The sequence below is a fragment of the Mastomys coucha genome, unplaced genomic scaffold (assembly GCF_008632895.1).
Source record: "Mastomys coucha isolate ucsf_1 unplaced genomic scaffold, UCSF_Mcou_1 pScaffold15, whole genome shotgun sequence".
NCBI lineage: Eukaryota > Metazoa > Chordata > Mammalia > Rodentia > Muridae > Mastomys > Mastomys coucha.
The window spans coordinates 146,671,213-146,694,771 of NW_022196897.1; the positions used below are offsets into that span (position 1 = coordinate 146,671,213).

Consider the following 23,559-nt stretch of genomic DNA (forward strand, 5'->3'; position numbering starts at 1 on the left):
ATGGTGGTGTCTAAGCTTTTCCAACATGAACTGAACTAGCCACCTTGGCCTGTTCAAAAAAAGTCAGTGTTAAGTACTTGACCTAGGCAAACTTTGGTTTTTTAATAGTTCTAGTTAGTGAGACTGAGCAGCATTTATGCAGAAATTTATTAGAAATGGAGAAGGGTAACGAAATGAGATTTTTAAAAGTTGAGGTATGGCTGGGCTGAGTTTGAGGCCAGCCTGGTCTACAGAGAGCTCCAGGACAGCCAGGCCTATACAGAGAAACCCTGTCTTGAAAAACAAAACAAAACAAAACATAAAAAAAGTTGAGGTATGGCTGTGCAGTGGTGATAGCACATGCCTTTAATCCCAGCACTTAGGAGGCAGAGGCAGGTGAATTTCTGAGTTCAAGGACAACCAGGGTTACACAGAGAAACCCTGTCTCAAAAAAAAAAAAAAAGTTGAGGTATGTATATAACACAAAATTGCTATGTTAGAGTATATATAACTTATGGGTTTTTATTGTTTCCACCTCACTGTTCCCTAATAATTCAAGAGAAACTCCTTGGTGGTAATTATGGAATTTCTTAGTCTACAATGAATTCCTCTTTGGTAATATTGTAAGACATATCTAGACCCTATTGGACTTAATTTTAGGGATACATATCTATTTCAGTAGGCATTTTTACACTCTGCACTCCATCAGTTGTTTTCCTCATTTTCAGTTTCCTAAAGTAAGTGCCCAAGTCATCCCCTCTAGATTGAGAAGAACATTTAAGATCACATTGTATATTCTGATGTCTTCCATGGATGCACCAAATGGATTTGTTAAGACTTGTTCAAAGCATTTGCCTTATTGACTGGGACAGAGTTTTGAGAGGTTTGCTTTCTTGAGACTTTATATCCAGTTCCTTAAGAAAAAGAGAAGTAGGTGCCTTTTATAGGAATATTTTACAAATGGTTTAAGAAAGCAGGATAATAAAGTTGAGTAAGCACTCTACAAAGTACCCTAGGAATTCTGTTTCTTAGATAAAATGATTGAGGCTCATGATGTCTAATCTTTGGCAAGAGATCATCCAAGTCTTTTCTTAAACTAAGATATGAATAGATTATTTGAACTTTCGTCATGTATTCACTTACAGACTTTGGGAGTTAGAAGGTCAGGCATGTGTGCTTTGCCTCTGATTGTCTTTGCTGGCCTGCTTGTCAGCAGTGAGTCGTGTAGAGAATCTAGGTGCTTCACTTAAACTTCATCTTTTTTTTTCTTTTTGTTTTGTTTTGTTTTAAATGAACATCTTTTAAGTGTAGCAATTCACTACTTGCTTTCACACATGACACTTAGGATGGGGCATTAACTTTGAACCAGTGGATGATGTAGTTAGTGTCTTTTCTGGATTTCCAGGGCTTTGTAATTGATTGGGAATAGAAGGAGAAACAGCTGTAGAAGTGGTATTTGGAAATTGGGGGGGGGGGGGATGTGCTGAAATAAGGAGAGCTAATCTATTTAAACAGATTTTTTTGTTGCAAGCAAAGTGGATATAATGCTTTTAGGAAGAAAGGAGGATACATTATCTATACTTCATGCTGTGAATATATTTTATAGTTGAGACTAGATACTTAGTCTTCAGATCCACCACTTCATAAATGGCAGCTTTATTTTAGGAGGCCATTTTCTTTACTGAGTTAAATCAATGAGGTCTAATTTGAACAGCTGTTCCAAACCACGCTAGGAAAGAACTTCCCAAGGTTTCTGAGTGTCCCTGTCATCGACGATTCTCATTCTCCTCTCCTCCCCTTCTTCCATCATCATCTTCACCACCACATCAACTATAAGATAGTTGACCTACATGATCACCTGTCTCATTATTTGTGAATGGCAGAATCTTCTGAAGTTCAGAGTGACTTGAACCATTACATAAACCAAGAGGGACCTTGACTCCTGCTCCTCCTTAATTGTTGGAAGTGTTGAAATTACAGACGTGTGCAACTGTACCCAACTTAATTTAAGGAAGAAAAAAACTAGATGCGTGTATGAATAAATGTTTTGCTCATATGTATCTGTGCACTATGTGCATACCTGATTTCCATGTAGGTAAAAATAAGGTGTTGAATTTCCTGGAACTAGAGTTATAGATGGTTGTGAGCTTCCTTGTGAGTGTTAGTTAAATCTGGGTCCCTTGCAAGAAAAAGTGCTCTTTATAAGTGCTGAGCCATCTCTCCATAATCCCAGCTTATTCTTTTAGTTAGTTTAGGTTTCATAATGTCATTATACTTTGTTCATAAATTCTATATAAATATGTATTTATTTAAATCTAGATTTTGCAAAGGAAAGAAAATGTGACATTCTTTTTTTTTTCTCTTGCCTTAAACCCTTTCCTTCATACTACCCTTCTATTTTCATGAAAATTTTAAGATCTTTTATTTTTTTATTTTACGTATATGAGTATTTTACCCTCATGTATTTCTATACACCATGCTTATGCCTAGGCACTACAGAAGATCCCCTGGAACTTGAGTTAATAGATGGTTGTGAACCACCACGTGGGTGCTAGTAATTGAACTCATGCTTTCTGGAAGATTATCAAAGTACTCCTAACCATTGTGCCATCTCACCATTCCCTTTCATACTACATTTTTAAAAATTGAGGTTTTTTTTTTTTTTGGCATTAGAGAGAAAACATGGTATTTTTTCTATTTTTCCCTGCAAATAACACAATTTTATTCTTTATGCCTGAATAAAATTCCATTGTGCATATATCATATTTTCTTCATCCATTCATCTATTGATTAGCATCTACAGTGGTTCTAGATTTAGACTATTGTGGATTTACAGAGATCCATGTTGTATGGTATACTGATGAAGCTTCTCTTGGGTATACACTCAGGAGTAGTTTAGCTGGATTATATCGTGGATCTGTTCTTAGGTATAGTCTTCTATAGGATTTTCATAGTGGCTGTACTAGTTTACATCCTCACTAGCATTTTTTTCCCCCACATCACTGATTATCACTGAAGGAATTCAGGGCAGGAACCTGGAGCTAGGAGCTGAGAGGTGCAGAGGTCGTGGAAGGGTGCTGCTTACTGGCTTGCCTGTCATGGCTTACTCAGCCTGCTTTCTTACAGTGCTCAGGACTAGCAGCCCAGGGGTGGTCCTACACACAATGGACTAGCCCTCCCACATCCATCACTAATTTAGGAGATGCCCTACAACTGTATCCTAGGGAGTCCTTTTCTTAGCTGAGGTCCATCCTTTCAGATGGCTGGAGCTTGTGTCACTCAGGTGGACATAAAACTAGACAGGCACCTACTGTATGTTATTAACACAATTCTGACATTCTAGTAATCATTAACTAGCTGTTTTGTTTTCTCTTTAGTCCACCACGAATTAAAGATGAACCTGACGATGATGGCTATTTTGCTCCTCCAAAAGAGGATATAAAGTCACTGAAGAGGCCTCGAGATGAAGATGAGTATGTATTTCTTCCTTTTTGATTAAAGTGGAACATTTAAAGAAATTTCAATTTGAAAAGACTGTTCGTTGCTGCCTTATTAACAATCTTAAAAAATTGGAATCAACCTTGTTCATCAACAGAAGAATGGATAACGAGCATTTGATATGTGTGTGGATAGTAGAATGTGCTACTCAGCTCTAAAGAAAAATGAAATTAATAATTTTGTAGAAATATGGATGGGTTTAAAACATATAATAGCAAACAAGGTCATATGATCTCAGAAAGAAAAACACGCCGGGTGGTGGTGGCGCACACCTCCCAGCACTTGGGAGGCAGAGGCAGGTGGATTTCTGAGTTTGAGGCCAGCCTGGTCTACAGAGTGAGTTCCAGGACAGCCAGGGCTACACAGAGAAACCCTGTCTCAACAAAACCAAAAAAAGAAAGAAAGAAAGAAAGAAAGAAAGAAAAACACATTCTCTCCTGGAATCTACCAATACTTTGAAGGAAGAGACTAGGAAAGGCTAAATAATTGAAAGGGATTAGGAAATACTGAATGTATTATGAAAGAGGATATTAAAGCTAATTGTTTTTCTACTTCTGATTTGATGCGGATTCTTTTCTTTTTTTCTCCCCCTCCCCCCCTTTGGTGGTAGGTAAGGGCATAAACTACATTCAGTATTGAAAATGTAAAATTGAACAAAGTTGTAGAACTTCATTCTGAGTGCCTATTCTAAATATACTAGCTGTTTCATTGCTGAGTTTTAGTCTGGTAATTTGAAAGAGGTGTTTTTTTTTTTTTTTATATATATATATAATAAATTTTATAAAACATTAAAAAGTATAAGAGAGGAGAGATCCTTCAACAGTTTTTAAAAAGAAAAGGCCAGAGCCAGACATGATGGCACTCACCTTTGATCCTAGTACTCAAGAGGCAGAAGAAGGTGGAGTTTCAAGGCCAGCCTGATCTATAGAGCAAGCTCTAGGACAGCCAGGGCTACACAGAGAAACCCCGACTTGAAAAACAAATAAACAAAACAAAAAGAAAAGGCTGTTTTAAGGATAAATATGTATATATCTATAATAAAAATATATTAATTAGCATTTGTGGTTAATAGACTGATTTGTGAAAAGTGGATTTGCTAAGGAAATTAATTTATGGGTTATGTGTAATGTTTTTTCTTATTAAACAATAATGCATATTTAGTACAGATATTTCAAACCATACAGAATTAGGGAAGGGTAAATTATTTTAGTCCCTTGGAAGTTTTTCAGTTTTGTACCATAAGTAAATTGAGAAATATTGGGTTAAGGATATAGCTCAGTTGGTAGAGTGCTTATCTACCACACAGAAAGCCATAGGTTGATCCCAGCACCTCATAAAACAGGGCGTGATAGTACATACCTCATATTCCAACATTTGGGAAGTGGAGGCAAGAGGATCAGAAACTCAGTCGTTCTTGACTACATAGTGAATTTGAAGCTAGCTTGGGCTACTAGAGACTCTACTTCAATTCTTTTTTTCTTCTAGGATCTATGCCTTTTAATGTATAAGGAAACCTTCAATGTACAGAGATAGTGAAGTTAATATTGTTATTTAAGGCTTACATTTACCTCCTTCCTAGATTCATCCAATGATAATGTATTCTATTTTACTAGTTTGAGTATGTAGCTTATTATATTCTGTAAATAGTCACAGGATTTAAGATAGAATGGCTGAGGCTGTAGCACAGTTGATAAAGTACTTACCTTGCAAGCATGAGGATCTGAGTTTGATCCAGAGCTCACATACAAATTACAGGTGTTGTGGAACATGCTAGGGGTGGGAAAGGTAGAGACAGGAGAATCTAGTGAGTTACATGCTCCTGAGAAACCATGTCTCAAAGTAGATTGAGAATGTTTATTAGGATGACAGTACAAGTTGTCCACTGGGTTCCACATGAATGTGAACACTCATATGTGCATATAACATTTAAAAATCAAATATATTGGCTACAGCCATAGCTTAGTGGTTAAGAGTACTTGCTGTTCTTCTGGAGAACCCAAGTTTGTTTGCCAGTATCCATATCAGGCATTTTTTATAGTGTTACATATCTATTGGCCTCTGGTCTATTTCTGTCTGTTAGCTTTCTTTCATGTCATGATCCTGAACATTTATATGTGTACCACATGCATGCCTGGTACCCACAGAAGCCTAAAGAGTTCATCAGATCCTCTAGAACTGGAGTTACAGATTATTGTGAGCTGTTCCATGTGGATACTGCTAACTAAGCTAAGGTTCTCTGCAAGAGCAGCCAGTAGTCTTAGCAGTTTGAGCATCTTCCCAGACCTTAATCTCATCTTTACTACTGTAGAATGCCCATCAAGAATAACCGCAGTCACACCTGCTGTGGACACTTTCCAAAGAGTTGGGAGATCCTAATCTTGTAGGTGAGACTCTTGAGTTGCAGTGGCATTAACTGCATATTCATGTTCCCCCTTTCTAGTGCTGATTATAAACCTAAGAAAATTAAGACAGAAGATATCAAGAAGGAGAAGAAAAGAAAACTAGAAGAAGAAGAGGTTGGTAAAAGTTTTTGAGGCTTACATTTGTATAAAATAGCCTTTAAAAACATGAGATTTTTTTTTTTAATTTTGTGTGCATGCGCGAGCATCATGATGCACATGTGGAAGTCAGAGGACAGCTCTAAGAAGTTGATTCTCCTGGAAAATGAACTGAGGTTATTAGGTTTGACAGCAAGTACCTTTAACTGCTGGGTCATCATCTCATGGGTCCTAAAATTGCTCTTGAGGCCAAATGAGCTTTAGAAATTTTTTGGTTTGTTGTAGTAGTAAGTGTGGTGAAAAGTTTTATAAAAAAGTTGTGGCTGTGACACTGAGTTTGTCAAGATTTTGAAGTATCCAGAGTATCAGACATCCTTGAGTCTTATGCTGATACTGATAAAGTATGCCACCTGTAGGTGTGCAGAAAAACGTTCATAAGAAACAACTCTGAAGATTCTGTCTTAAAGTATTTCATGTCCGATGAAGCTTGCTCTTTCCTCATTTTCAATAATTGCCCTAATTTAAAGTCCTTCTAATGAGTGCCCTCTTGGTTGTAGGATGAAATCTAAGCTTTGGAGCACCACTCCTTAGTCTGGCCTCTGCATCTTGTACCTTGCTTCATTTTGTTCCTTCTGAGCTCACCTTGCTCCAGCCATACTGGCTGCCTGTTTTTCACACCAGATTTTGTATTTCAGAGTTCTGTGTATAGTACATGCTGTTCTTCTGTCTGGAACACATATTATTTCCTCCCTTCTACTATTTTATAATTTTCCTTAATTTCTTAACTTTAGTTAAAGTGCTTTTTCCAAGGATCCTATTTGGTGCTTGTGGTAGATATAAATAGAATAATGTAGTTCTTTTCTTTCTTTCTTTTTTTTTCTTGTACTAAAGAGTAGTTAGTAAGAAATTTTTTAAAACGACATCAGCAATTCCTTAGGCACTTAAGTAGAAGTCTTAACTTTTATGTTCTTTGAGGTTAATCAATGTTGTAGGCAAAATGAGCTTAAAGAAGATAGGTTAAAAAGTACCAGCAGTACTGATAGCGATAGTGGGGCAGGAGCTCTTACCATGGTTATCTAAAGGTGGGGTGGTGGCACACACCTTTAATCCCAGCACGCAGGAGGCAGAGACAGGAATATATGAGTTTGAGGCTACATAATGAGACCTTGTATTCAGGAGGCACAGAAAAAGTAATTTGATGAGGAAGGTGACTGCAGAATTGCAATCTCAGCACTAAGGTGGGAGAATTATGAGATCAAAGTCTAGCCCAGGCTACACAGTGACAACTAAAAATGCACAGTATTAAGAACTTGATATGCAGGCTGGAGAGATGGCTCAGTGGTTAAGAGTATTGATTACTTGCTCTTCCAGAGATACTGAGTTCAATTCACAAGAACCACATGGGGCCTCATAACCATTGATAATGGGTTCCAATGCCTGGTGTGTCTGAAGATAACTCACATGAACCAGAAAGAGGATATCAATCCCCTGGAATTGGAATTAGTTGGTTTTAAGCCACCATATGGATCCTGGGAACCAAACCTGGTCCTTTCTGCAAGAACAAGTGCTGTTAACATCTTTTTTTTTTTCTTCTTCTTTTATTAAAGATTTGTTTATTTTATATATATGAGTACACTGTAGCTGTACAGATGGTTATGAGCCACCATGTAGTTGAATTTTTGTGTATGAGACTTTGCCCAAGTGTGTGTCAAGTGCCTTCAGAAGTTAGAAGAGAATATCAGATCTCTGGAATTGGAGTTTAAGATGATTATAAGCTATGTATGCTGCAAACCAAATATCCTCTGCAAGAAGAGTCAGTGCTCTCTCTAGTATCTACTTTTGTTTTGTTTGAGATAGGTCTCATTGTAGTTCTGGCCAAACTGGAGCTTCCTATATAGACCAGATTGGCTTCAGACTCAAAAAGATCTCAGTGCCCCTGCCTCCCAAAGACTAAGATTTTAATGTATATACCACCCTCAGCCTATTTGTATAAGATGGAGTTTTACTCTGTGACCCAGTCTGGCCTTAAACTCCTGGCAGTCCTCCTACCTCACCCTCGACTACAGGGATTTTTAAACATGAGCCACCACTTTCCACCAACAGAATCTGCTTGTATTCCTCATAGCTACTTAAAATGTAATAGTATAGCATTTGCTTTTAAAGAACTAAGTTTATTACTACTTTGATGACCATCTTATTACAGATTCACAGGATGTTTTCTAGCCGTTTTCATTCATCATATTCTGTTTTTCATTTATTTGATTGATTAATTGATTTTTAAATATACTTAGGGTTTCATATTAGGGTTTCATTATGCTCAGCAACAACTTGATCAAATGGCAAACTAATTTCAGAACTTATGGCTGGAAGAGAGGAAACCAAATAGTTTCCCGCTGTGCCATTCCATAAATCATCTTCCATTGCTATATAAAACTTACCAAGTAAAGCCTCATGTGATGCTGAAAATGTAGATCAAAGTTAGAAATTCTTCAGAAGAAATTAGATTATGTTGAGTGGCTCTTTATCTGTTGAGTCACATTTTTGCTTAGATGTGTGTTTTGGATTTGTCTTTTTATCTTTTTTTTGTTTTGTTTTGTTTTGTTTTTAGAGACAGGATTTCTCTGTGTAGCTCTGGCTGTCCTGGAACTCACTCTGTAGACCAGGCTGGCCTCGAACTCAGAAATCCGCCTGCCTTTGCCTCCCAAGTGCTGGGGGTAAAGGCATGCACCACTACTGCCTGGCTGGATACTAAATCTTTATTGCATGTCTTTTCTATACTTTGTTAGATTGGAAGAGATTAAAGATGAACACATTTTAAAGTAAATGAGGAAAAAAACCTTGGGATTTTTGTTAGTTCCCCAGGCTTTCCCCATGTGGTATTCCTGAATAATTGTTTGCTAGAGGGATTGGGGGAAGTATTGACTCAATTGTAAAGTATCAGTAAATTTCTCTCATGATGGCAGGGATGAATTAGATATAAGATTTTCTTCAGTTCCAGTATTTTTTGTTCATAGTTTTCTTCCTATCGCCTTTCACAAACAACCTCCAGGTGTGTAATCAGTCCTGACTTAAAGTGCCTTCTGTCTGTTTCTTTGTAGGATGGCAAACTTAAAAAGCCCAAGAATAAAGATAAAGATAAAAAAGTTGCTGAGCCAGATAATAAGAAAAAGAAGCCGAAAAAGGAAGAGGAACAGAAGTGGAAATGGTAACATCTCAGCACTGGGTTAAGATGTCAGCACTTTTATTGTGCAGCCCAATTAAACAAGAGTTGAAATATTAAGGTTAATTTCCTAACATTTGATGGAGAAGTACTTACAGACTCTTTAGAAGAACAGAGAAGTTTTCAGATCCTAGTAATTTAGTAGCTCTAAATCTAGTCAATCTCAAAAGTAGTTTCTTCTCATTGAATAGAATTGACTGTAGAATTAACCTATATATAGAAGGGACTTCAAAATGTATTCATGCTTTCATTCATTCATTTAATTCAAATTGTGCCTTTAATCCCAACATAGGTAGGAGGATCTTTGTGAGTTAGAGGCCAGCCTGGTCTACATAGTAAGTTTCAGGACAGCCAGGGCTATGTAAAGCCCCTCCCTCAAAACAAAACAAAAAAATAAGGTGAATGACTCCTAAGGAACAGTGCTTGAAATTAGCCTGTCATCCATATGTGCTCTTAATGTGCGTGTGTGTGTGTGTGTGTGTGTGTGTGTGTGTGTGTGCGCGCGCCTGCCTGCCTGCCTGCCTGCCTATGATGAGCATACACAATTAGGAAAGGAATACATTTATAATACAAAGTGCTAATACTTATGTTAAAAAGTTCATACAAGATAAGTATAAAAGACAGTACAAAAATGAGGAACATAGTATTCATCGATGCAAATAAAGGAGTTTGTAAACATTGGTCATTTAACAAGATATCAGAGATGCAAAGAAAATGCCATAATTTTTATCTGTTTACGGTCTGTGGGATTGGGATTAGTAACTGTAGATGTTAGGAAGGTCTTACGTGTGAAGATAGAGGCAGATGTTAGCAACGACAGGTTATTTTTGAGTACATTACTGTGGAACTTTTATTTTCTACTTTAGAAAATTTAAAATTACTATGTTATGTTTATTTCTCTTAATTTTATACAAATTAACTAATATACCAGTAATGTCTTATTTATATTTTTGTTGAAAATTTTCAAGTGAGCCAGAGATTACGTCAGTATAAATGCCTTTTACCTTTCTTTCTATACATACACACAGGCACAATTATATTTATATATACATATATATATTTATATATGCATACGTGTGTGTGTGTGTGTATGTATATATATATATAATATTAACAATTTTAATCCTTGGAGTAGCCATAACCTTTACTCACAGTTTGGTTTGTTCCTTCTAAACTCATTTATGTGTTACTCTCTGATGTTCCCAGCATCTCTGAGGAATGGGAAATAGCAGTGTCCAGGGAGGCGATAGGGAGCAGTTGAGCAGAGATGCTCCTATACTCTATGATTGGCATGTTGGTGTGAGGTCTTGGAGTTAAAAGGAAAGTGTAGAAAAGGAATATGACAAAGCAGTGGAACCCTGTCCTTCTAGGGATCAAAGTAAGACAACAAAATAATGTATTTTTTTTCCTTAGGCGTTTATTTCACTTTTCATTGATCATTTCCCTAGAGTTGATTCACATAGTGAATCACTTTTATTGGTTTTTCGAGACAAGGTTTTTCTGAATAGCCCTGACTGTCCTGGGACTCATTCTGTAGACCAGGCTGATCTTGAACTCAGAAATCCACCTGCCTCTGCCTCCCAAGTGCTAGGATTAAAGGCATGGGCCACCACTGCCTGAATGTGAATCACTTTTATACCCCCACTTCCACCCCTTCTCTTTGTTTTGAAACTTGCTTTATATCCCAGGTTGCCTTTTCCAAAAGTGCTGAGATTAAAGGTATGTGCCACCACACCAGGCTTTAATAAAAGGCTTTTAATAAAATAATCTTCAAAATAAATGATTAAATAAACTAGTTACTGTTGGGAGTCATGTGAATGTTTGAGTAATTACAGTCAGTTGGATTTCTCTCCTAGGTGCTCAGGAAATGTGAACTGGATTTTCCTTGTTATTGGGCTATAGAGGGACTTTCTTGGACCCACCAATAGTATAACAACAAGGAGGCTTCTAATAGAGTTTAAGGATTAGGCCTTTGGCTGGGGCAGTCTCCCAGGTAGCTTATCTAACTTAACCTGACTACCTTGCCTGAGATCTGCCACATGACTAGCTCATATATCTATATCTGTTCCCTTGAGTGTCTGCTTTGGAATCTTCTATATCTGCTTTTCTCTCCCCAGAGGTTTCATGCACATTCCCCCGCCTTCCTGCCCAGCTATTGGCTCTCAGCTCTTTATTACAACCAATCAGCAGCAAGATGACTTCTGATACAATTTTAGATTGCGTTTAGGGCGGTGAGGAAGGACGGATGTTCACAAAATAGAAAATCTAATGATGGGCCAAAGAAGTGGCAATACCAGAATCCCGTTAGCAGTTAGTCTTTACAAATTAACAATTGAAAGAACAGAGATACGCCTTCATACAAAGTAAAAAGAAAACAAACTACCCCAACATTAGGAACTCCCCGTGGCCTCATAGTTTCCCCTGTGGGCCCCAAAACCTTAGTGCAACCTTTGTGTTTAGAATCAGGTGCCTTTGAGGGTTTTAGTGTCCCGGTTTTTGGGGGTGGGGTGCGGGGGGAGGGGGTTGAAATCCTTATGAAGTGTTGCCATAAAGTAAGTCTAAGATCAAAACTTTTGCTATAATTCTTATTTTAATTCAAAGGGGAACTGGCTAGTCCTTGAAAGATGGTTGGTTTGGAAAAGAACAATTTTTGCTGTAGATTAAGTATGAGATTTTTATCAAATCTCATCATTCAACTTGTATGTGTTCTGTTCCAGCAGTGTAAGCTGCTGGAATTGGAGAATGGGGATATGGGGATAGACAACTTCTTATTGCATGCAGAAGTACTCGCTGAGTTCTACCAGTACCCTAGTTGGGCAACTTTAATGGGAGGTATCTCATTGTTACAATTCCCTTTACTCTTCCAAGTGAAAGTGATTAACACACTTTACCAGAACTGATCCAGAGTCTACAGGTATTTGTCTCTGATCACAGAAATAAACTTGGTCTGATTATCTTCCTCTATTTCATAATTATGGGAATGTGAAAATAGCCCAGGTCCCTATTGCTTTATTTAATATTTTTTTTCATAAAGTTAATAATAGAAGTGGTGGCAGTATGCTTTAGATCTATTAATGTAACCCTAACTGTTACCTGCTAGAGAACTGCATAGGTTTTCAGTTCTATTTGTTTTTTTTCAAGTCATGGTTCCTCTCTATATCCCTGGCTATCCTGGAACTCACTCTGTAGACCAGGCTAGCCTGGAACAAAGAAATCCTCTTGCCTCTGCCTCTGCCTCTACCTCCGTCTCCCAAGGGCTGGGATTAAAGGTGAGCACCACTACCGCCTGGCCAATTTTTTTTTTTTTTTTTTTTGGGTCTCTCAACTGACCTCATAGAACCAAGCTCACTCAAATTTAAGAAAGGCATGTGTAAGCTTAAAGAGATATATCAGTGTTCTAGAACACTTGCTACTCTTGCAAAGGACTTATGCTTAGTTATCTTCTCATATGGTAGTTCATAGCCCTCTATAACTCTGCCTTCTTCTGGGCAAACATCATCTTTTTCCCAAATCAACCATCTTTCAAGACAAAACCAAAACCAAGAACAAGAATAATTCTAAACAGATGATTCTTTACCAAAAGACTTGGAGAATGGCCAGTTCATCACTAGTTCTGGGTTGAAGTTTCAAGTCTTTGGGCAAAGAAAAGTGTTAAAAAAGAAGTTAGGGATATCATATTGTAAAAGAATTAGTGTTAAAAAAAAAGAATTAGTGTTGAAAGATCAGGACTTATAGGTCTTATTAGTGACAATGCCTACACAATAAACAAATAAATACATAAATATATAATACATAAATAAGAAACCTTAAAAAATAAGGATTTTTCATATTTTTTCCGAGTCTATTCTTCATTCTAGACAGCTGCCAGAAACCTATAGTTTTAGATTTTTATCTACAGATCTTTATTGTTCATAAATCTTAGTCTATTTTAAGATCCCTAGAACTGCCAGGAGACCTTGACTTGAGAAAGCATGTAGGCCTACTTTTAGACTGTTGAACTTTCTCCCTTTCCAAGGAAAGTTTTTTTAAATAAACCTAACTTGAATTTATAAGCCTACCCTTCTTAATTGGTGCTGGTGTTGGAGTGTTAGAAGGCCAACACTTCAATTTTATTTGTATGGTAATACCTGTCATTCCAATAATAATATATTGGAGGGTCTTTTACATTTTTCTGTTTAAACTGAAAGTTTTGTGTTTACTAATTCATTGAATCTTCTAATTGGCTTAATTGGCTTAAAAGTTGTTTTTTGTCCTAAAGAAAAATCATGTTTTATTTGGAGGACTTGTGAGACATGGTTTGGAATCTTAATTTCAAAACAATGGAGTTGATGACAGGATTATAAGGGAAAACATGTATTCTGAATCCCTCCACAGTCACAATGTGACTATTAAAACAGATGAGTCACCTTGCAGATGCTATCACATGCTTGCAAAAGTTTTCTCTGATTTGGAGAGTAGTAGATTTGAGGCTTAGGTAGTTTCCGCATCTGGCCTTTGTCATCAACTAGTATAACGTCCTGTCTGTAAAGTGGTTGTTGATTATAGAAAGTCTTTATTGTTCCCTCTAGGTCTAAGACTTACAGTGTAATTTAAAAGCATATTAAAAATACATTTAAAATTTGTCATCTTATTATAAATAAGCTGTAATGAGATACTACACCTCCATTAAGATGACAACGAAAAGAAGTGTTGGTGGGACAAAAATAGAGAAATTGAAATCTTTGTATGCTTGGAGAGAATGGTGTATCCGTTGTAGAATACAGGCAGGTACCTCTACCAATATTCAGCATTCTTTGTTTGTCTTTGCTGCTGCTGTTGAGGCTGGCCTTGGGTTCCTGGCTCAAGTTTTTTTTCCTTAACCTCCCAAGTTACTGGAACTGTAAGACAATTTCATTATGCACAGTAATGAGTTCTTTGTATATTATTATATTAACCCTTTATAAGATTTTTTTTGTTTTTAAAGATTTATTTATTTATTATATATGAGTACACTGTAGCTGTCTTCAGACACACCAGAAGAGGGCATCAGATCTCCTTACAGATGGCTGTGAGCCACCATGTGGTTGCTGGGATTTGAACTCAGGACCTTTGGAGGAGCAGTCAGTGCTCTTAACCACTCCAGCCCCCTCCCACCCCTTTATAAGATTGTTAACTTGGAGCTATTTCTTTCATTTTGAGTTACTTCTTACTTTCTTGAATATTCCATTTGATTCACAGGTATTTTTAAAATTTTGATGTAGCCCAACTTATATGTGGTTTTGTTGCTGTTACTTTTATATTAATTGTACCCAAGAAATCACTGCCAAATTCAATGAAGCCGTTCTCCTTTATTTTTTCCTAATGTCCAAATGAGTTTTAGCTTTTATATTTAGAATTTTAATTTCCTGGTTCATATTGAGTTTACTTTTGTATATAGTATAAAAGACTTGCCCAGTGACATTCTCTGCAAACTCCAGTGTTGAAAATCTGTCATCTCTAACCATAAAATGATCATAATTCTTTTTAAAAATGACTTGCCAATATATGTTGACTATAGTTTTATATAACAGTATTGTTACAAGTTTGAAGGGATTCATTTATTCCTTACTCTGTGATTCTGAACGTTTAAAATGTTGGACTTGGAATTAATGGAATTAATTAATAGCAGAACAAACCAGAACAATCCCAGCACTCAGGAGGCAGAGGCAGGCTGATCTCTGAGTTCAAGGCCAGCCTGATCTACAGAGCTATTTCCAGGACAGCCAGGGCTACATAGAGAACCCCCGTCTCAAAAGACAGCAACTACAAAACCAAACCAAAACAGGAATCCATAAAATTCCTTTTGTTTAGAAGTAGCAGTAAAGATAGAGTTTGAGGCTGGGCAGTTGGTGGCACATGCCTTTAATCCCAGCACTTGGGAGGTAGAGGCAGGTGGATTTTTTTGTTTGAGGCCAGCCTGGTCTACAGAGTGAGTTCCAGGACAGCCAGGGCTATAAAGAGAAACCCTGTCTCGAAAAACCAAACAGCAACAACAACAAAAAGATAAGAGTTTGAGAAATTTAAGAGTAGTCTATATATCAGATGGATTCTTTTCAAACTGGGGTGGTAAGATCTGTTTCTTAGTGTAAAGGGTGTGTCAGAAACCTCCAAATGATCACCTAATCAATCCTTCAGTACATCTGTACCTGTAAAATACTGGATCTCATTGATGAATTTATAATCAGAGTAAATACTAAAATGACACTAAAAAAATAGGTTTTTTTAGATTGATCTGCTAATGTGTTATAGTTATATATGAGATCAGCTTTATAAAGATAATTGCTGAAATATTTAACTTTTACATAACTAACTTTGTCATGATCAGTAAAAATAGGAATGTAATAAATTTTAATAGTTCTTTGTATATATCTGCAGTTAATTGGTTTTTTATATGCTTAATTTTTTTAAAATAAAATGTTTTAGAAAGTTATTTACTCTGCAGTTTATTTAGATTTTTGTCAAGTATCTACTATATAGTTCCATGTATTTCAGAAGTGCCTTAAACTTAGTATACCTCAGTTAGACTATTCTCAGGCCCTTTGTACTTGTTTTGTTTGCTTGTTTGTTTTTGTTTTGTTTGTTTTCTTGAGACAAGGTTTTACTATGTAGCCTTGACTTTCCTAGAACTCAGCTTTCTGCTGGCCTCTGACTTCCAAATGCTGGAACTAAAGGCATCCTGTCTGGCTGTGCTTTGTACTTTCATATAGGGCTGCTTTCCCTACACTGTACCTGCATGCCATCAGTTTAGTAATGCCTCTTTCCCATATTGTACCAAAGTAGAACAGTTATCCCAATTTTTATATTCCATAGCTATTGCTGGGCTTTTTGAGTGATGGATGGTCTTTCAATACTTAGTATCTCTAAACTGAAACTGTTGAAATGAAGGTTTTTTAGTTACCATATTCTTTCATCTTGCTTGAAATTGCTGCCTTTTTCAGTGAGACACAGCCTTTGAATGAGTACCACCAATTGATTAGTTAATTATTTTGGTATCTAATAGGTGAGGATCTTTTTATTAAGCTTTCTTTGTACCCTGTCTTTGAAAGGTGGGAAGAAGAACGCTATCCAGAAGGCATCAAGTGGAAATTCCTAGAACATAAAGGGCCTGTCTTCGCTCCACCGTATGAGCCTCTGCCAGAGGGTGTCAAGTTTTACTATGATGGTGAGTTATTTCAGGTTGTTTGAATTTTGGCTAAGAAGGGTTTGTTTCTATTCAGGGATAGAAAGTGAGGACACTGCCTATCTAGTTACTTCACTTTGTTTTATTGTCTATGTGTGGTTTGGGAAAAGGAATCTCAGGTGCTTAATTCATAAGGATCCTTTTGCTGCTTGAAACATATGAAAAAGGAGGCTGTTAATGTCTTAACTGTAGTCTTAAAAAGGTTTATCTGTCTGGCTCACAGCTTGCCTGTAGCCTACACACTGAAGGTTTTTATCTGAACTCAGTAGGAAGCTGTTCTGTTCTGTGGAGTTGTTCTCATTCAAATAGTAGCACTTAGTGGATAATACAGTATGCCAACAAGCTGCTTATCACTAGAGATAGTATTAGCAAAGGATTAGCTGCCATTATTCAGCCTATAGGTAGGAATCATAACCTATGTCACTCTAAGTACTGCAACTGTGCCTTTGCTCTGCCTAGGTCTCTTACATTTATTTTTTGAGACATTTCTAACTGTGTAGCACTGCCTGGCCTGTAACTTGATAATGTAGATCAGCAGTCCTTGAATTCAGTAGATGTACCTCTCTGCTTCTGAGGCACATGTCACCTTATCTGGCCTCCTTGGGGCCTCCTGGAACTTTCTAAAATGTTGCAAGTTACACATCTGTGTTTTTGTCCTTGGGTTGAGGGATTTGAGAGCAGCCTCTCACAATCCTTTGACTGACAGTGTATCACATAGTAATGTCAGAATGACTCCTTCATTCCAAGAGTTCTGTCCAGAGATGCTAGAGTTGTTTCTCAAACCCTATATGTATTTAAGATTCACCAGCTTAATATATGAGAGGTAGGACTGGGTGCTTCTGAATCAAATAAATTTATTTACTAACAGGGAGAAACACTGTACAGCAAAGCTACTGAGAAGTAGCTGGTAGCAACCATTCAGAGCTATTTGGTGCATCTCTTTGACCACTAGCAATGGCTTTAGGAGCATAGATGCCTGTGGGTTTAGGATGAGATAGGTTTATTAGCATCCAATAATTGAAATCTGTATATGAAACAAGTGATTATTGACCTTGGTCTTATTCTTAAGATATTTTATCCTCCCCCCCCCCCCTTTTTTGAGATAAGGTCGCATTTTGAAGTCTTAGCCGGCTTTGAACTCAGAGGTCCACTTGTCTTTGTCTGAGTGCTGGAATTAAAGATGCGCAGCACTGATTACTTTATTAATCATATCCAACCTGATACCTTATTTTACACACACACACACACACACACACACACACACACACACACACACACACACACTTAATCATTCTCCAAAATCTAGGGGTGAAAAAAATGAAAATCAAAACACTTTTGGATCCACATGTTTTGGAAAAGGGATATTCAACTAGTATTTTGAAAAGACTCACTGTGTAAGTCAGGAAAATATGCTTATCAATAAACATGTTTGTGTTCAGACACCCAAGTCCCAGATAGATAGAGACTACTGATTTAATCTGTTTAGGAAGTCGATCCCATAACAGTTGATGGTCTGACTGGCAAATGTTTAGATTAGCTAAGCAGTTTGATCAAAAAGCATAAGACACCCTACACACTGGGTCATTCCTGGAGATTTATGAAAATACTTGAATTTAAATTTCCTGGTGAAGAAAAAAGGCCTAAAACCTTGAAAAAGACAATTGCTGTATTCTGTAACATGATATGGGCTCACTAACTTTAAACAGCTCTCTGGAAAAACCTCAGTGTGAAAGCCAAGGTGATGATGATAGAAAGTAGATTGTTTTTTATTGTGGGGTTTCTGTTATTTTTCAGTATAGGAAACTAAGGCCCGGAAAGAGTTTATGTTGGCTATGGTCCCTTCGTCTATTTTTTTCTCTGTTGGCACTCCTAGGATTTCCTCCCTTTGATTATAAAACTCTTCCACAAGAAGTCAAGAGTGTTTGACTTACTAGTGCAAACTGATAAGTTAGTACCGGTAGGCAGGGCTTTGCTGCCTTGCCCTGGCCTCTCCCCCTACCCTCCCCCTAACCCCCACTCCCCAGCCGCCTCTGCATAGGACATGAGTTGGCTGAAGTACAGAATTGCAGCCTCTGCTAAGTATCTGCCATTTCAACTCTGACTCAACAGTTTCTGTCCGTTTCCAGGAGCTTTTCCACAAAGTACTACTATTGCTGTGAACCTACACACCCTCCACCACTCCTCTGCTGTAGGAGCTGTTACTTAATCCTTCAACAGCCCATTTAAAACAAATCAAGTAGCTTCTTTGCTGGATGGGACAAAGCCAGTGCAGTCCAAAGGCACCCTACCCAAAATAAGAACACTGTTGAATATTTAGTTCATGTGAAACATACCAGGGAATGCATTCATTTAAATTTCTTTATCTATTTTTACTTTTTGTTTTGTCTTGAGATGCTGATTTTGTAGTCTAGACTAGCTTGAAATGCACAATCCTCCTTTCTCGGCCTCCTGAATGCTACAATTACCGGCTAGTGCTACCTTGTCTTTTTGCCCCCATTTATTGTTTATTTATCTTCTCTTTCATTATATTTGAATCATGTTGCTGTTTTGCTCTCAACTCTTGTTCAGACCTGAGTAGGGTTGGGGAGTAACAGGAGATGTCATTTTCCAACACAGGATCTTGAATGGGCTGAGGAAGAGCTACATCACCTATTTGCCTTTTAAGTTTTGTCTTCCAAGCTGATCATCTGCCTATAGCACAAGTTTCAGTTTTGTAATGTATTCCCTATATAGTCTGGTTGAGCAATACTACCCATTATGAGATAAGATGTTTCTCAATTTTACAATGAGTAGGCTTCTGGTTAAGTTTTAGATTTCTGTAATAAATGTGAATCCTTTTGAATTACTATTAGTATTTATATAATTATAAACAGTGGGATTATATTAATTTCATTTAGAATGAAGCTAAATGCTATTATGGCATAAATTGTTTCCATATAATATTGTAAAGTTGTTTTTTTGAGAAAAGGTAGAAATTGGCCCTATAAGTACAATATTTGAATTTTGGTAGATTATGCTTTTAAATACTTTTCACTGTCAGCTATGATCTATCTGAGGAACAGAAAATCACCTCCAGGATTTATTAATCAGTTTAGTGGCTTTCGTTGTGAACAGACCCACCCTGACCCACCCTCACCTTGTGCTGTGGACTGATTGGGCTTTCCTGAAAGAAGTGAGTTCCTGGTGCTGTTCCCAGTGTTTGCCTTAGTTCACTATGCATACACTAGTGCTCCAAAGTGCTTTTTCTGGCTGGGAGGCTGGCTCAGTGGGTAAAGTACTTGCTATACCAGCCTAATGACTTCAGGTTATTTCCTTAGAACCACGTCCAAGTAGCACACTTGTCTGTAATTGTAGCATGTCCCTATGGTAATAGAAGTGGAGATGAGAAAATTGAATAAGTCTGTGCCAGCTAGCCTAGAAATGTATAGCAGTGAACAAAGAGACCTTATCTCAAAATAAGATGGAAGGCAAGGACTGACACCTAAGGCTCTGGCCTTACATGGGCACTGTTGCAAACATACAACCCCACCCATATACACACAATGTAGTATCATACTACATACACACAATGTACATATCACGCAGTTTTTGATTCTAGGTGTATGATTGAAGCCCAAAAACTTGGTATTTATAACAAACTTGCTTATGATGCTTTTGATCTGTGAACTACTTGAGTAGCAAGGTTCTAAAGGAAGGTCTTATTTAGGCTTTTTATGTGGGAAATCTGGGCTTGCCTGCTATGAATATATATTTTTATTCATATTCCACCCACGTAACTTTGAAGAAGAAAGATGCCTATTTCTTTTCCCCACAATTCCTTTCTTCCACTCCCTGCCCCTATCCTTTCCTCCCCTTCTTGAACAGAGGCTGCTTAGCTTAGCAGTGGCAGGAGTCCTTCTGAGGATTTGATTTTTAAAAACCATTGAAGAGGTGTAAAGGACCCTGCTTGCTGAAAGGAAAAGGAAGAGTGGCTGGGCCTTCCCCAGGTCATCCCTGTCCTGAGCAGGCACCTGGGAACAATTAACTGGCATAGTCTCCAAAAAAAGACCCAGGTAAATATCTACTAAAGAGAAGGAGAAATTTTATAAGTAGATATATAACAGTATGTTACCCTGTTGTTGTTGTGTGTGTGTCAGCAGACCTTTGTACACCTTGGAAAGGTAAGCCATCAGGAATGACCTCTCCAGTATTCAGTGCATACAGAATAGGAATATTGTGCCTCACTGTTTGGAACAATTGTCTTCCTTCAGGTAAAGTTATGAAGCTGAGTCCCAAAGCAGAAGAAGTAGCTACATTCTTTGCAAAAATGCTTGACCATGAATATACTACTAAGGAAATATTCAGGAAAAATTTCTTTAAAGATTGGAGAAAGGTATTGTGGCCCATGTGTTCATGTCATAATAGTTTACAAAAGTACTAACTGGGGAGTATAGTCCATTTGTTTATGTCTTGTTTGTTTTAAAAAATGCAAAATATAATTTAATGTATATCTTTTGTCCTTTACTATTTTAATGGTTTTTGTTCAACAAGAATATCCTTTCTCTCAGCTTTCATGTGACTGCAAGAAGGAGCTTATCAGATTAGGTTAAACAGAAAACCTCAATTCCAGTTGAGCAAAGGAAGCAGTTTGTGCAGGGACTGTCCTCTGTTGCCTTTGCACAGGGTCAGTCTGACCACTTATTCTGTCTTGATCCTTGGCGACTTACCTATACTATGCTATCTTATATAAAAAACACCATTGTTCTCCATTTGAATAATTGTGAATAAAGGCTGAATTAAAATTCACCATCTAAGGCATTCTAAAGTCAGACTTTTTTTTTTAAATCATATTTATGTTTTTTTAATAAACAACAACCTCCTTGATTTTTTTTTAAAGATTTATTTATTTATTATTATAAATGAGTACACAGAAGAGGGTATCAGATTTCATTATGGGTGGTTGTGAGCCACAATGTGGTTGCTGGGATTTGAACTCACAACCTGAACTCTTATCTGCTGAGCCATCTCACCAGCCCCCTAAAGTTAGATTTAATAAGAGCAGAGTAGTTGTTCTGCATGGGAATAAGAAAGTATTTCTCTTTTGCTAAAGTAATTGATTAATATATGTCTCTTGGATTGGTGTTTGTTCATATGTTTGTGAGTTTGTGTTTTTGTCAAAGATCACCAAAAAATGAGAGTACTTTTTCTCCATGATAAATCCCAAAAAATATTTTATATTAAAATAATACATCTTATAACAGAACAACCCCTCCCCACAGAAGAAAAGTCACTGAGGGTGGCTCCCCTCTAGATACCTTTGATTAAAGGGAAAAACAAAGATTTAATTTTAAAGAAATAGGAAGACTTATTAATATGTTTAAATTTTTTTTTTTTTTACCTTTTCATTCAATTAGGAAATGACTAATGACGAAAAAAATACGATTACCAACCTAAGCAAATGCGACTTTACACAGATGAGCCAGTATTTCAAAGCACAATCAGAAGCTCGGAAACAGATGAGCAAGGAAGAAAAATTGGTATGATAGAGTCTACTAAACCAGAAAATCTTGGATAGTGATTCTTTGTCTAATTTTTTGGTTCTTGTGACACAACATTGAATTCATTAATTTTATATTTTTCTGTGTTAAAGATTTACTTAGTAAAGTATGATTATATGTATGAATTGTGCTAACTAGCAGCTATCTATATTGGTACATGCCTATAATCTCAGCATCTAGGCTTGAGGCAAGAGGATTACTGCAACTTAAGTTCCATTCTGTGATGGAAGCAAGAACTGTGATGTCTCCACAAAACAAGCAAAATATTGCATTAGACTTTTTTTATTTTAAGTTCATTTTATCTGTAGTTTTCCAAATCACTGAAATTTGGTCTATTACTTATTTTGTGGATGTTTCTTATTTTAATTGTATGTGCATGTATGCATATATATTTGGAGACCAGAAGATCCCCAATGATCTGGAGCTGTTCCATGCGGTTTTGAGCTAGTCATTTTTTTTTTTTTTTTTTTTTTTTTTTTTTTTTTTTGGTTTTTCGTGACATGGTTTCTCTGTGTAGCCCTGGCTGTTCTGGAACTCACTCTGTAGACCAGGCTGGCCTTGAACTCGGAAATCCGCCTGCCTCTGCCTCCCAAGTGCTGGGATTATAGGCGTGTGCCACCACCCTCGGCCCATGGAGTCATTTCTACAGCCTCAATGTTTTTAAACATAAAGATCATTTTGGACTTCTGCTGTAATACTAGTCCAAGTAACAAGCTTTTATAAATATTGCCTTGTTTAAGCCCCTGACAAGGGCATCTGTGGCCAGTAAGTTGAGCAGGACTTGGTTATTGAATCACTATATAGAATTCATATATCTATGGGCTGTAGTGTTGTACTCATGTAATCCCATAGCTGGAAAGAGCTAAGCCAGGAGGATCAAGAGTTTAAGGATAGCAAGGCCCTGTCTAAAAGCTAAAACAATAACAAGAAAGGAAAGGGTGGGGAGAACCCACCACAAATCACCGTGTTTGAGATAAAGAGAATGGTTACAGTGAAGAGGATGAACTCCCACATATACCATACCTTCGTGGATTAAGAATCATATACTATAAAATAAGGGGTTGGAGCCAGGCACTTTCATTGTCAAATGCATGTTAAGTTTCTTGTTTTTTTGCATTCAGTCCTTCTTTACTATCCAGCATTTACCTCTCCTCCTTTATAAGGCTCACATTTAAAAGTATCTAGGTAGGACTGGGGCTACAGTAACTCAGTTGGTACAGAGCTCTCCTAATGTGTGTGGAACCATGATTTTGCTCCCCAGGATTGCATAAAACCATGTGTGGTTGGTAGTATATGCCTAGAATATTAGCCCTTGGGAAATGGAGACAAGAGAACCAGAAATTCAGTGGCATTCTTAGTTACATATTGAGATTGAAGACATCTGGGAATACATGAGACCAGGTCCTAAAAACTAAGCTAAACTAAAAATATATGACATTTATAAATCTATACCTTTATAATAGAAGATTGTGTGTTGAAGCTTTAGTTCACTGGTAGACATAGTCTGCAGTACTACAAAAGACAAAAGTTGAGAATCTGTTAATTGAATAAAGTCAGTTATTCATGATAGATCTTTTGGCAATTTATTTTATATATCTATAATAATATATCTAAAATATATAAGTTTAA

General features: G+C 37.1%; 1 protein-coding gene across 1 annotated transcript in view; it reads left to right on the plus strand.

Moving 5' to 3' along the window:
* Top1 (DNA topoisomerase I) overlaps window positions 1-23,559 on the plus strand; it is an 84,946-nt gene that overhangs the window by 41,852 nt on the left and 19,535 nt on the right. The window contains exons 6-11 of the mRNA XM_031372613.1: window positions 3,357-3,452; window positions 5,918-5,993; window positions 9,074-9,180; window positions 16,260-16,375; window positions 20,644-20,765; window positions 21,787-21,909. Of these exons, the coding sequence (XP_031228473.1) occupies window positions 3,357-3,452; window positions 5,918-5,993; window positions 9,074-9,180; window positions 16,260-16,375; window positions 20,644-20,765; window positions 21,787-21,909 (640 nt within the window). The remainder of the gene's footprint in view (window positions 1-3,356; window positions 3,453-5,917; window positions 5,994-9,073; window positions 9,181-16,259; window positions 16,376-20,643; window positions 20,766-21,786; window positions 21,910-23,559) is intronic.